The 12,790-nt window shown below is 40.8% G+C and overlaps 1 protein-coding gene across 1 annotated transcript in view; it reads left to right on the top strand.

The window, feature by feature from the left end:
• NEK6 (NIMA-related kinase 6) overlaps positions 1-12,790 on the top strand; it is a 35,436-nt gene that overhangs the window by 2,846 nt on the left and 19,800 nt on the right. Inside the window, exons 2-5 of the mRNA XM_014942969.1 lie at positions 6,669-6,809; positions 7,591-7,653; positions 8,662-8,772; positions 12,245-12,353. Of these exons, the coding sequence (XP_014798455.1) occupies positions 6,669-6,809; positions 7,591-7,653; positions 8,662-8,772; positions 12,245-12,353 (424 nt within the window). The remainder of the gene's footprint in view (positions 1-6,668; positions 6,810-7,590; positions 7,654-8,661; positions 8,773-12,244; positions 12,354-12,790) is intronic.

Raw genomic sequence — 12,790 nt, forward strand, 5'->3', positions numbered from 1 at the left:
CCCCCCCCCCCCCCTTTTTTTTTGTTTAGTTCTGACAGAGGTGTTATTTCTGTTCTGTAACTAGTTAGTATGGAGTTATGAGTGTTTCAGACTTTTCTTTAGCTACTATAGTTTAGTAACCACGTGATACTCTTGTGTAATGCTTCATATTTAGAAGTTTTCTGGAGTAAGTTAATTTATAAATATAAAAAGGCCCAATAAAACCACAGATTTAACCTGGGGCTCCTTTACCTGCCCAGCATTACCCTGATGAAGTTCATCAGCAAGAGGCAGAACATTTTCTAGCGATGTTCCTGAGTGAAAGTGTCAATTATTTAAGTCCCTAGATTACTTAGTGTTTATAGCAATAAGCAGTAAAAGTTATTTAGGAGCAAATCAGTGATATAAAAATATGGAGCTATAATTTTTTTACTTAGTTTTCATACTAAATAAATACAGTAACTCACTTTTAAACAACCCTTTTATATACTCACACAGCTGGGCAGCAGAGCTGTTCATGGTGGAGTCATTTTGGTCCATGAATTGGAGGTAGATTTGAACTGGTCACCCAGCAGTGAAGGCTCTTCAATTTGTGGTTTCTGAAACACTTGGATTATTTCTATGTTAATATTAATTTATTTGTAGATATCACCTTGGTCTACTATTTTCAAGCTGGTATTTCTCTCTTTCCTTGTCACAGGGTAGTACAAATATCTGCTGATAGGGATGTTAAAACTTTGAAATTCAAGCCAAGTCCTTCAGCAAACTTTACGTTCTAGACAAGAGGTCAGGTTAAGGATATTTTATGACAGCTCTGTAGTCTGGGTTTGAAGCTGCAAATTGAAAAACCTGATGTCTTCAATAATTACTTGACTACCTGTTTGAAGGATAATCCATATTTTAAAAGTTTTTTCTCATCTCTTGTGAGCTTAGAAGTTCTTTTTTTAATCAATCTGGACTAATGTGTTCTCATAAACTCACACTGGAATTTCAGCCTCAAAGTATGCCAAATTCTTTTCAGGTAGGCATTATTGAATGGAGATGGGTGTATAATTTGGGACATCATAAAGAGGTTTGAAACACTGATGTTGATAGTAAATCATTGCTTATAATGTGGACGTGTTCAACTGGAGGGGCTGAAGCTTCCCCATCTACTATCACAGATGTCTTCTAAAGGTGAAATTAGTTTATGGTAAATGTCACTCAGATGAAGTATGCACTTTAGAAGCAAGGAAACCATTCCTTTAAAATTAATGATGCATTGCAAATATCAGAAAAAAAGCCTTATATCCAGCGTAAAGATAATTAAAATTCAGGTCAGAAGTGTATGACTTAGTCGGGCTAAATTTTTTAATGAGATTTCAGAAAATTAATTGGGCGAGTATGTTTTTACTCTTCTAAAGAATATTTCATTTCATGGCTTTACAGGAAAGATGCTTTTATTGGCATCTAAAGAGTGTAGTGTCTGCCTTTTTAACTGTTAGTTAGCCAATCTTTAACAATTTTTAGGTTGATTACAAATAATTTAAACCTTGTAGCCATTTGTACAGACTGATGACTAGTGCTGGTTTTCCACATGCCAATCAGACAGCAGTAAAACAACTGACTTTATTATTAATTAACATTAGCACTCTGGGTTTATATATTGTGTAATTAGCAGTGAATGCTCCCTTTTTTCCCCTCATCCAGGCCTATTTTTTCCTGTGCCTCTGGGAGAAGCAGTCGTACAGGTGTTGCTCTGCAGCCTGCTCGTATTTTACAGATATTTTTGTCTTCAGTGTCTCAGTATTTCTTTGGCCTGAAACGTCAGGTTATCAGCTGCGTGAAAGGCTGCTTGGACACTTTTCTCAGGACTGTTCAGGTTTTCCCCAGCTCTTAAATAATTACAAAGAGGTAAATTTAGAAGTTCTGAGTGGTACAACTACATCCTGTTAACCTTCAAGGTTCTCATCCTTGCGGCGTATCTAGCCAGGTGTATACAAGATAATGTAACTGAAGTTTTTTATTTCATTGGATTTTTTTTTTTAGTATTACAAAAACTCACTAGTTCTCTTTTGCAGAAAATCTCATAACGCCTCAAAATTTCAGGCTGAAAGTCCTGGCAAAATTCTCCCTGAAGTGCTGTGAGGAGGGCTGGCATTGCAGACTTGCACCAGCTTTGAAATTTTTGCTCTTGCATCAGTGATTACATGGAAACGAGAGCATGTGCTCCAGAGATACTGGCCAGAATGGCTTGTTCTTGGAATAATCTCTGCATTTCTTCTTAAAAATGAATAGCTGCTTTATTTGAATGAGGAATTAATTGACTTATTGTTTGGCTTTTTTTTTATTAATGGAGTAGTAGAAGAATGAGAGTTCATTGTGTGGATAAAGAGAACAGCCTTTGTCTCCAAACTAGCTCTTCCCAGACTGTCCCCTTCCTACAGCTGCCCCGGGAACAGCAATGGGCAAACAGCTCATTTCATGGTGTCTTTTACGTTCAGTGGTTGGAGGGAGTTTTGGTTTTTCTCCCTTTTTTTTTTTTTTTTTTTTTTTTTTTTTTTTAAAATGATCTTTAAGGTCCCTTCAAACCCAAACCATTCTGTGATTCTAAGCTCCATCATCGACCTTGAAACCTGTTCTGCAGAGACAGTGGCTTGGTTTTACTGTGTTCGTGCAGACCCGAACCCTGCACTGAGCCTGAATCTGTCCTGAAAATGAGAACATCTATTTTCGGTGAACAGGTTTGAAGATGATGGTGGTATCTCATTTTACACACAATTTATATCTGTATATGAAAACTCTGAGATTTGCAGAAATAACGATCATGGTTAATTTGAATGAATAAGTCTTGGTTCTTTGACAGCTTTATGAAAGATCGCAGTGGGTAAATGTGGAAGGACTTGGAAAAAACAGAGTTCCCCTGGTGAAAAGAAATGGAAGAAGTGAAATGTATGCAAAGGATGGTACTCTGAGGATGCAGATATTTCTTAGGTATTTTAAATGTCTTGCAATGGTATTTAGAAGAGTAACCTGCTTACCTTTAATCACATAAGAGACAGTTAATTTTAAGCAGACACACGGGCAATGGGCTGCCGTGGTCAGTGGGTGCTCTCCGTACGGGCTGGTCTAACCCAAGCACGCTCTCCGGTTTATGCTGTAATCAAACATCTCCCAGCCTCTATGAAAGGTCCATTACTTTAATTAGGTCTGATAGGTTGTGATAGCAAATGCAAATCTAGGTCATTGCATATGTAAATGTGCAGCTGTAGTCCTGGAGGATGCCAGAACATATCAGCTGAGGTGTCCAGCCATCACCAGTGTTCGCTCCAGCGCGGCGAGCGGGGTCTGTGCTCACCCTGTGCCAGTGGTGGGGACACACACACACACCCCCCACACACACCCCCCATCACTCACCTAAGGTTTATTTGTGTTTTCAAGGTAAGAAGTTGCTAGATATTTCTTGGCACATGCTTAAAATACTAATTTACACTTAAAAACTCTTGGTTTAAACTCGCAATTTAATGATTTATGGAGGGCAAACAGATACCATCCTTGATTGCAGCGTGGAGTTCTTCCTTAGAAAGAGAGTTTTGGGGTAGTTGCTTTATAAAATCTCATTGAAACTGCTGCCTCTGTTGTGTTAACTCCAAGTTAGAAAAGCTTTTACTCAAACTTTCTTAGTGCTCAAGAAGATTGTGGCTGAGGAGGCACATGCATGGTTAAGGGAATGCTTTGATTCCACTCTATTTTTTTATTAGGAAGAAGTGTTTTGTAATTTTATATACTGACACCTCTGTTCTGGCCGGGGAGAGCGGTGTGACTGGACAGCCCAACTGATTTGCTTAGTAGCTCATATGTAAAAAAGTCAGGAAATAGGGGTGTTCCTGGTTAGTTACCCGCCAAGTTGGACAAATAGTTGTGTTCAGACTTTCTTCTGGTGATTTTGTCACACAAAAAATACACGTAAACTAAGGTTTTGTTAGCACTCCCCAGCACGAGGTGAGTATTCAGTGTTCCTGTGTGGATTGAGGGGTATGGCTGTCCATCGGGGACTGCAGCCAGGTCACACTGAGGGAGCTGCAGGGGCTGGTTACTTTGAATATTTGTTTGTCTGGTTTCATCCCATGCTGTCTGACTTTGTTGATAATTTAGTGATGTAAAGGGGAATGTATGTAAATAATAAAGCAGTGTTATTGTAACATCCTACTATTTACCTGATGACCCATAGGATACCTTTTTGCTCATGGGTGAAAGGATACTCCTGTTTTATTGTATAGCATGCACTGCAAAAGTTAGAGAAACAAATTCTGAATCTTCATTTAAATTGTTATTTATTTAAATAAATATTATTTATGTATAAATAAATATAAATAACAAATATCATTTATTTATAATTTATTTAAAATAACTTATATTTATTTATTTAACTATTTATTCCCAGTTGCAGATGCAGTATAGCTTGATGCACAGCACAGGTCCTGAGAGTGACCCCCGTGTGTGCTGGCTCAGGAGGGGGTGGGGGACAGGACCTCCCAGAGTGGGGGGACTAAAGTCGCCCTGAAAGGGAAATGCTCCCTGAACTGGTTAAAGGAAATACTTGATGAAATTAGCTTCCTATCTCTGTGTGACTCGCCTTTGTGAGTAGCTGCAAGTTCCAACGCAGCCACCTTATTGGTGTGGGTCATGAATTAAAATTTTCATGTCATCTTTAGCCCAGAGAAATGAAAACCATTTCTCATTGTATGAGGATATTTAAATGCTAGTGGTGATAGATGGAAAAACTTACCTGTGGCCTTGGCATTTCAAAAATAATTACTTGAAGCGTCGTTTCATCGGGAAAGGAGCGGGCTTGCTCTTTTAGGGAATTTAAACTGAGAAAGCTGATGATCATGATGGCCTGGAGTTAAATTTCCAGTTAAGTGCCTACTTGAATTAGCGGGCATTGGCTGGACATCACGGCTTTGCATTTTTGTCTTCTCTGGAGCTCGTAACTGTCTACACTTCTGGTGGAAGCGCGGGATGAGCTCCAACAACTCACAGCCTTTTGCTGCCAAAGAGATGAGGGGGAAGGTGACAGTGGAAATCCCTGATAGTCTCTGCACGGGCTGGTCTGTGGTTTGTATCTGCGTCTCTGTGTCATCAGCATTTGTAAAATGTTACCGTTTTTCTGGAGTGTGCCTGCAGTGGGCTGTTTTTCCGTGTGGGGATTTCTCCTGCATTTGTTGTGATAAAGATGCTTTAATGTGACAGTTTTCAAAATAGCTTATCTTGGCTTGTTGATGCAGTTTGTGGGTCAGAAATTGCTATTTAGGGCACTTTATTGGTGAGTTTTCTTAAAAACATTGAATTTTATAACTTTGTTTACAAAACCTCTGCCAAACAACTGTGATTGTAGTTCAGATTTGCACAGGCAGCTTGAAATCTGGAAGCTTTTTCCAATTTGATACTTTTTATTGCCTGTGGATAGTAGTTGTTTTTATTTCGGTTGCAAAGAAAAGAAGTCCAAACTTATTTACTCATCAAAATAAATACACACTGTAAGAGTTCTTCACACTGTCTTGTGTGCAGGGCTGGCAGAAGATGCTGGGCTGGAAGCTTTACCTGCATTTTAAATGGTGCCTCCAGCCCCACCGCTCTGTTGGGAAAGGGTAGAGGTAGCATTAGTTGGGGTAAAACCCCCAGCCCTCCTGGCCTGTCCCCTGGGAACCTTGTGCTGGGATCAGTCACTAAAGATGTGGCTGGAAGCGATGGCTGCATCCCTGGAAAGCCCTCCTGTCCCCAACAATGGTTATATACTTGTTGAATAGGGTTTTGGTGGTTTTTGATGGGAACTCTGGAACAGCTGAAGATGCTGAAGCTTAAAAACATTCTACTTGGCCGTGCACGGCAACTTTAAGTAATTAATTTTCATAATTCCTTTTTTAAACATTGGTTAGCAGTCATGTTAATTACAGAAGAGACTGGAATGGCTCTAGGGACCAGTTCCTGGTCCACGGAGTCCGTAATCCTCATTACTCTGCATCGACCTGCCAGGCTGGGGATTTACCTGGGACTGCTCAGAACCAGCACCAGCATCTCCCAAGTGACAGGAGCAGGCAGAGTTGATGAGAGGGGGTGTAACGGGGGAGACAGGAGTTTGGGACTAATTAGTTACTTACACGGAAGGCAAGGCTTTATTTCCTTTTTAAAAAAGTCATTTAACTTAATTCAGCCTATGCTACTAATACATTTACTAGGAGTTAATGCATTTATAGACAGAATTATCTATAGACTGATCAGCCTAGATTAAATTCTTGACCATCAGGATCAGAGCCAGAGGTTGTACACATTTGACGACCTTAGCTCTGTGCGGTATGGTTTTGGTAGCTATTGCTAGTTTTATGCTTTGGTTCGGGTACTGTTTTTTCCCAATTCTCTGCTGTTGGGGGTGTGCTCCTGGCCCTGTGCTGCGACTGCTCTGGTGTGGCACTGGCTGAAGGGGACACAGAGAAGTCACACCACTTGTCCATCGTGCGTCAAACCAACACCAAATTCCTCTCTCTGTCTTGCTGGGCAATCCTTACTGTGAGGAGTTTGTCCTCTGAATGGGATTAGTTAGAGAAGCCACCAGTTGGCAGTCCTAAAGAAGGACAGGTTGGGAATGCAAGTTCATGGGTTTGCATCTCTTTTTTTACCTTCATTGATTTAATTTCTTTTGACTTGAACAGAGGCATTTAACGTCGTACCCGTATCGCTGCACCTTGGCAGATTTTCAAATAGAGAAAAAGATCGGGCGAGGACAATTCAGCGAAGTTTACAAAGCAACTTGTCTTCTGGACAGAAAACCTGTGGCATTAAAGAAGGTTCAGGTGAGCACTCAAGTTCAAAGCAGCACTGCAATTTCATGTCTATTTTTAATTTCACATAGTCCTTTCTAGATAGGTTTCACTAAATTATTTTTGAATGTGTGTGGATGAGCACAGCCCTCGTGACCATAGTCAGAGCTCGGGGGCTGCACCTCGACACGGTGCGTCGGGAGGATGCGGGGGTGGGAAAGGGGAAATGCCTGTGTTTGCTGAGACAGTTTTAGAAGAATTTCTGAAAAACTTGCACACAAGCAGGATCGATCTGAAACTGGGCTTAAAATATTCTGCAGTGTTCACAACAGCAGTTTGTTTGAAGAAATTTGCCTTTAATGCTTCAACAGATCCTTTAAACTCTTGTTTTTAGTGACTTACTCTGATTATTAAAGAATGAATATTAATGCTCAATATTATTGTTAATTATTACAGAGAAATCAGTGGAAGCTATATCTCTGTTTAAAAGAAAAAAGTAAACATTTTATCTTTTATTTACCATGTGAAATTAATAGTAACTAACGTACGTTTTCAAAATCAAGATAACAAATTCACAAACTAATATCTTTGCTGCTTAGAATAGTGCCTACAGGTTCTAAAATTAATTTTACTCTATCGCTAGCCCTTTAGTGTTTCAAAATAAAGAAAACATTGATCTTTCTTTGATCTGGGGACTGTATACTCATTACGGTAGAGGCTATACAGATCGGGGGAGGAAAGACCAATTTCTTGTTAAAATATAAAATTCTTTTTTGTTGTTTCATTTTCATCTTCTGTGGCTTTGTCTTTGAAGATTTTTGAAATGATGGATGCCAAGGCTAGGCAAGATTGCATTAAAGAAATTGACCTCTTGAAGGTAAGGAGTTTTGCAGTGACTTTCTCTGGTTTTTGTTTTGAGAAAAAAATTGTTTTCAGGTTGGCAACAGTCACTTGCCTTTTGTGGCAAACAGAGTTTCTGTTCATACTGTGAACTTTATAGATCGTACTTTCTTTTGCGAGCTGGAACGCCTACGTGATGCAAGAGTTTTGTCTCTTAAAACTTAATTTCATTGTGTTTTCTGCCTATAGTCTAAGGAGTCTATTAAAAATCTTTCTGCGTAACCCACCCCAAGTACTCCTCTTTCAGAGGGGGTGTAAATCCTGTGTTTTGATGTGATTGTCACTTTAAAATAAACTAACTAATGAACCAGCTAAATGGGAAAACAGATTTGCATGTGCACGTGGTCTGTGTGTATGAATATAAACCACACATGAAAACTGGTAGTTTAGATAAAAGCTCTGAAACCAGAGAGGGTTTTTAAGTGATTAAACCAACTAGCAATTTTTTTCCATCTCAATAATTTCTTTTCAAATGTTGATAGAGAATACATATGCATTGCACTGTAAATACCTGTTTTGAGTAAATGCAACAGATTGTAGAAGGCTAAAATTGTGTTTAGCTAGTCAAATTTAATTTTTAAAATATTAATTCATTTTGTAAATATAATCTTAGATATTTCTATATGAACTGTTGGTTTATATTCATGCAGTTGTAGACCAAGCTAGACTGCAGCGAAGGTGTACAGGACAAATGTGAAGGTGGCAGTTTGTGAGAATATGATCCAGTTGCTTAAGAGTTATGGTGAAAAATAGCACCAGCATCAACACTGGGAAAGAGAATTTGTGATATTTTTGTGTTCTAGGTAATCCAAGCAGTTTTGTCTTGAACTCTGGTTATGGAAGGGTTTATTCAGAGTAGAACATACAAACTTATTAGAGGAGAATGGCAATAAAATACCCATGGTGAGCGGAGAGTGTGGAAGGTCTTGGATTTGTTGTTACTACAGCATTACGAATTTTTTTCTTGCGTTCACTCTCTCTGCAGCAACTGAACCACCCCAATATAATTAAGTATTTGGATTCCTTTATTGAAGACAATGAACTTAACATTGTCCTGGAACTGGCCGATGCCGGTGACCTCTCTCAGATGATAAAGGTGAGGATGTGTCAGCTCTGGGTTGGGCAGGGATGCTGGCTGTGGGGGTAAGCACGGCCGGGCAAGAAGCACTTCTGTTCCCCCCTTGTGGTTTCACACACCCCAGGGCACTGCCAGAGCCTAAACCCCAGTGTCTGGTGGCATTTTAAATACACCAGGCTATGGCACTTGCTGCTGGTCACTGCTTCAGGAGGGAGCAAGACTCTGATTTGGTGGGACGTGTGTGTTATTTCCAAGGTTGATGTATCCAGTCTGTGATTGATGGGGACATTTAATTACTGTTAGACTCGCTGTTCGCGAAGCCTGTCTGCCACTCCGAAGACATTCGAGAAAGTGTATTGACTTTCTTTGCAATGGGGATTTGGGTTTGAGAAAATGTTTCAAGTACTTGTTCTTCTCTTATGTTGCTCTTAGGAATACTTGTATTGCTGCAAACCAGCTTTAGTTAAGCTGTTACCACCTGCTTTTATATTTTCTTTGACATGTTAATCTTTAGACATACATCCCTTGTGAGAACAGATGTGTTATATCATGTTTGTTAGCACTCTCAACCTTCTCTCCATGTTTTACCTGTTTTTTTGCCATCATTATTCTGTAATTATCATAAATGAATGTTTGGGAAGTTCTCCTCCTCCTTGTTGTCACAGTTAAAATATCTTATTAACAGATTTGTTTTCTTTGCCAGCAGAGCTATGAGGCACTAGGCCAAAGGCTGTCAAACAAGTTCTCCATTCAGTCCATAGTCAGCGGCTAAATTTACACTATCCATGAAAATCTGCTCCATCCCACAGGATGGGTGCTGGGGACAGGCAGTTGGAGAGCCCCAAAATTCTAGACACGGCCTCGCTCGGCAGCAGGAGCCATGGCTGGGTCTGCCCCAAGCCCCGGGGACGAGCTGGTGGTGACCGAAGCCACATGTGCTGGTGCCACCACCTCGAGCTCATGGGCACCAAAACCAGTCACGTCCCGCAGCTGCTGCTGGTGGGACAGGGCTCTGAGGACAGAGCTCGTCCTTCTGTGGAGCACAGCCCCTCTGTACTTCCATCTCTTGTTGTTTTCTTGGGGCTTCTTGCATGTTTTTCCCTTTTCCCAGCAGATCCTGGGAAACTTGCAGTTTGTCTCAAGCTTTCTGTAGTTGCACTTCAAGCTGGGAAAAAAAACCCATGAGGGCTGTGAGAGCAGGAGTTGGGACTGTGATTGTCCTGGGCTCTGCAAGTGTTTTCCTTGATTTTGAAATCTTAGCTTATAAAAAGTTTTACCCAAACAATTGTGAGGTGTCATCATATAGAACAGTTGCATTTTTTTGTCATTTACAATTTTTAGTTTAAAACATTCCCTACTGATAGATCTGTTCACGTGTCTGTCAGGGTTGGCTACCTAACTTTTTAAAATTATTTTTTATGTCATTATAAATAGGAGTTACATTTTCCGAAACACAATTTGTAGACTCTTAGGTTGACAACTTGAGCAGCCCTGTAACTTGTGTTCTTGCTGCCAGCGCTCCCCACTCTCTCTGGTTTCCCACGTGTTTATGGCAGGCAGGAAGAAGATGCACCAGTGTTTTTCAAGGTCATAGAAACGATGCTTTTCCATTGGTGCAAATCTTGGAATTCCATTATTTTTTTTTAATAGAGGAAAAAAACCAAAGCCTAAAACCAAGAGGGAACTGAAGTCTTGTCCTAAATATAGCTCTAACTGCTGAAGTGGAGCCTGCCTGCCCCCCTGCCACCCCCCGCCTCCCCCGTCCCTCGGGGATCTGAGCTTATGTGAGGATTTTGGGTTTCGAGGAGGCGGTAGGAACAGCAGTAACAACGCTCCGAAGGTGCGAGAGCGATAAAACCAGGGCCTGTCTTTGTCACGCCCCTGGTGCCTGCATTATTTATGAGGAATTGTAAAGCTGCTGTAGGGGAGTGCTGCGGGATAACCCGCTGGAGAGCTGGGACTCTCTTGTAAATGTCAGGTGAGTCTTATTGGACATGACATTTAGAAAATTATCACTTGTGGTCTTGCATATCCACTCTTAAATACTTTAATGAGAATTAAATAATTTTATCATGTATATAACACTTTATCCCTCACCCTCTGTAATTCCTCTGTGCTCTCTATCAAGTTTTGGTTTGAAACTGTTGCAATCTGTCAGATTTGCTGCCTGGGGAATTGCGCGGTCGTGCCCCTTCGCAGCTGATCTGCAAAGGAAAATTTGCCATTACTGGAGTCAAACACGAACCAGTAACAGCATTTCACATGAAATAAAAAACGTGACAACGGACATCAGATGTCTCTACTGAGAGGAAAAAGCACAAGATGCAGAAAGGGGCAATGAAGCAATTCCCCTCCTTTATTCCTGCTCTCGCGTGCTGCTGCTGGAAATTCTCGAGGGTACGATGCAAAGGAAAGGCAGTTGTCTCCTGCTGGAGAGCGTGCAGCCCTGCCGAGGCAGTCGTTAGCCAGAGACACCTTGTATATCAAAGGATGAGGATAAATCTTAAACCTCTGGAAGCGTACTGTAAGTGTGTTTTGTTAATGCTCTGGGTGAAGCGCCGGCTCAGTAGGAGCACAGGAGGAAGCAATGGGAAGTCAGGGACCAATAATCGGAAGCAGCACAATTTTGGGATGCCAGGGAGGAGGCGTGTGATGCTGTTGTGCGTTTCTGAAATGGAAAAAGAGTGGTTGTAGATACATAATGTTCAGCCTTCACTGAAATGTGCAGCTGGTTATTTATTCCTGTAGGAAGTTTCTCGGGAAGGAGTGCAGTGTTGCAGAGAGAGAGCCCTCTCCACGCTGCGCTGCTGCTGTCCCCCGCGTTACACTCACCTTTATTTCATTTGAGAGCCTTTAGTGCCCGGAGCCCGTTGACTCCAGACTGGGCTCTGCGTGGTGCTGGGAAGGCACACAAAGTGCTCCTTTCCCAGATCTGTGTCTCCTGATCGGTGGTGTCTTCCTGTCTCACCAGAGATGGTTCTGTTAATTTAGTATTCCTATTATGCATGAAATAGAATTCTATTATTCTACCTGATCACAGGAGAAACATGGGTACTTTGTCGATGCTCTGGCCAGCTTTTAAACGGGGGAAGCAGATTACCTTGTTGTTAATAGAGTGTACAATAATGAATGTTTACAAGATATTTTTTTTTAATGATCCTTTGTTACTTAAGGCAAAACATTTGAGACATTTGTTGTTTTGAGGCACTAAATATGTTTTGCAAGGTAATTAAGGAGATTAATGCTGATTATAATTGGTGTCCATTCAAAAATGTCAAACCTATTTAAGCATATTTTTCATAATAGTTGTTAATTAGTGAACTGCACTGAAGTTTACATACAGAGAGGAGGAGTTAAAAGCTAATCATAAGAAAAGTCGTGCTGCTGCAGATGTGGAAGACACGAGCAACCTGCAGCTGAGTAACACGAGTCCAGGAACGAGTCAAATATGTTGCTTTTTCACTGATCTTTTATTTATTTTCTCCCACAGTATTTTAAAAAGCAGAAACGGTTAATCCCGGAAAGGACGGTGTGGAAATATTTTGTGCAGTTATGCAGTGCAGTTGAACACATGCACTCCCGCAGGGTGATGCACAGAGGTAACATTAATTCAGTCTCTTTTCACTGAATAATAATATAATGTTCCAATTAGTAAGCGCCTACATTCAAAAACAATTATGCTGATGTTCAGCCAATGCATGTTTAGAGAGTCTGGAGCTCGCAAGATGGATCTCTCCTTCTGTCTCACTGCCTCATTGTTAAAGGATTCAGTCCGAAGTGAGTGTGGTATTAGGAAGATGAGCTGCTTTGTATTCCAGACACTGATATTAAGTAGAAGTGTCAAACTTGCCATTAGAAAAGTGTCAGAAGTAAAATGCTGAGACTACTGGATCCGGTGAACTCCAAGAAGTAGTCTTCATTACGTTAGCTGTGACCTTAGAGAGTTTAGAAGAGTTTTTCGGTCTTGCGAGCTTCTCTGAAATATTAATGCAAACAGTCTCACACTCACATAACCTGTTCTTCAGTTTCATTAATT

This window comes from Calidris pugnax, unplaced genomic scaffold (assembly GCF_001431845.1).
Source record: "Calidris pugnax isolate Ruff unplaced genomic scaffold, ASM143184v1 scaffold102, whole genome shotgun sequence".
Lineage (NCBI taxonomy): Eukaryota > Metazoa > Chordata > Aves > Charadriiformes > Scolopacidae > Calidris > Calidris pugnax.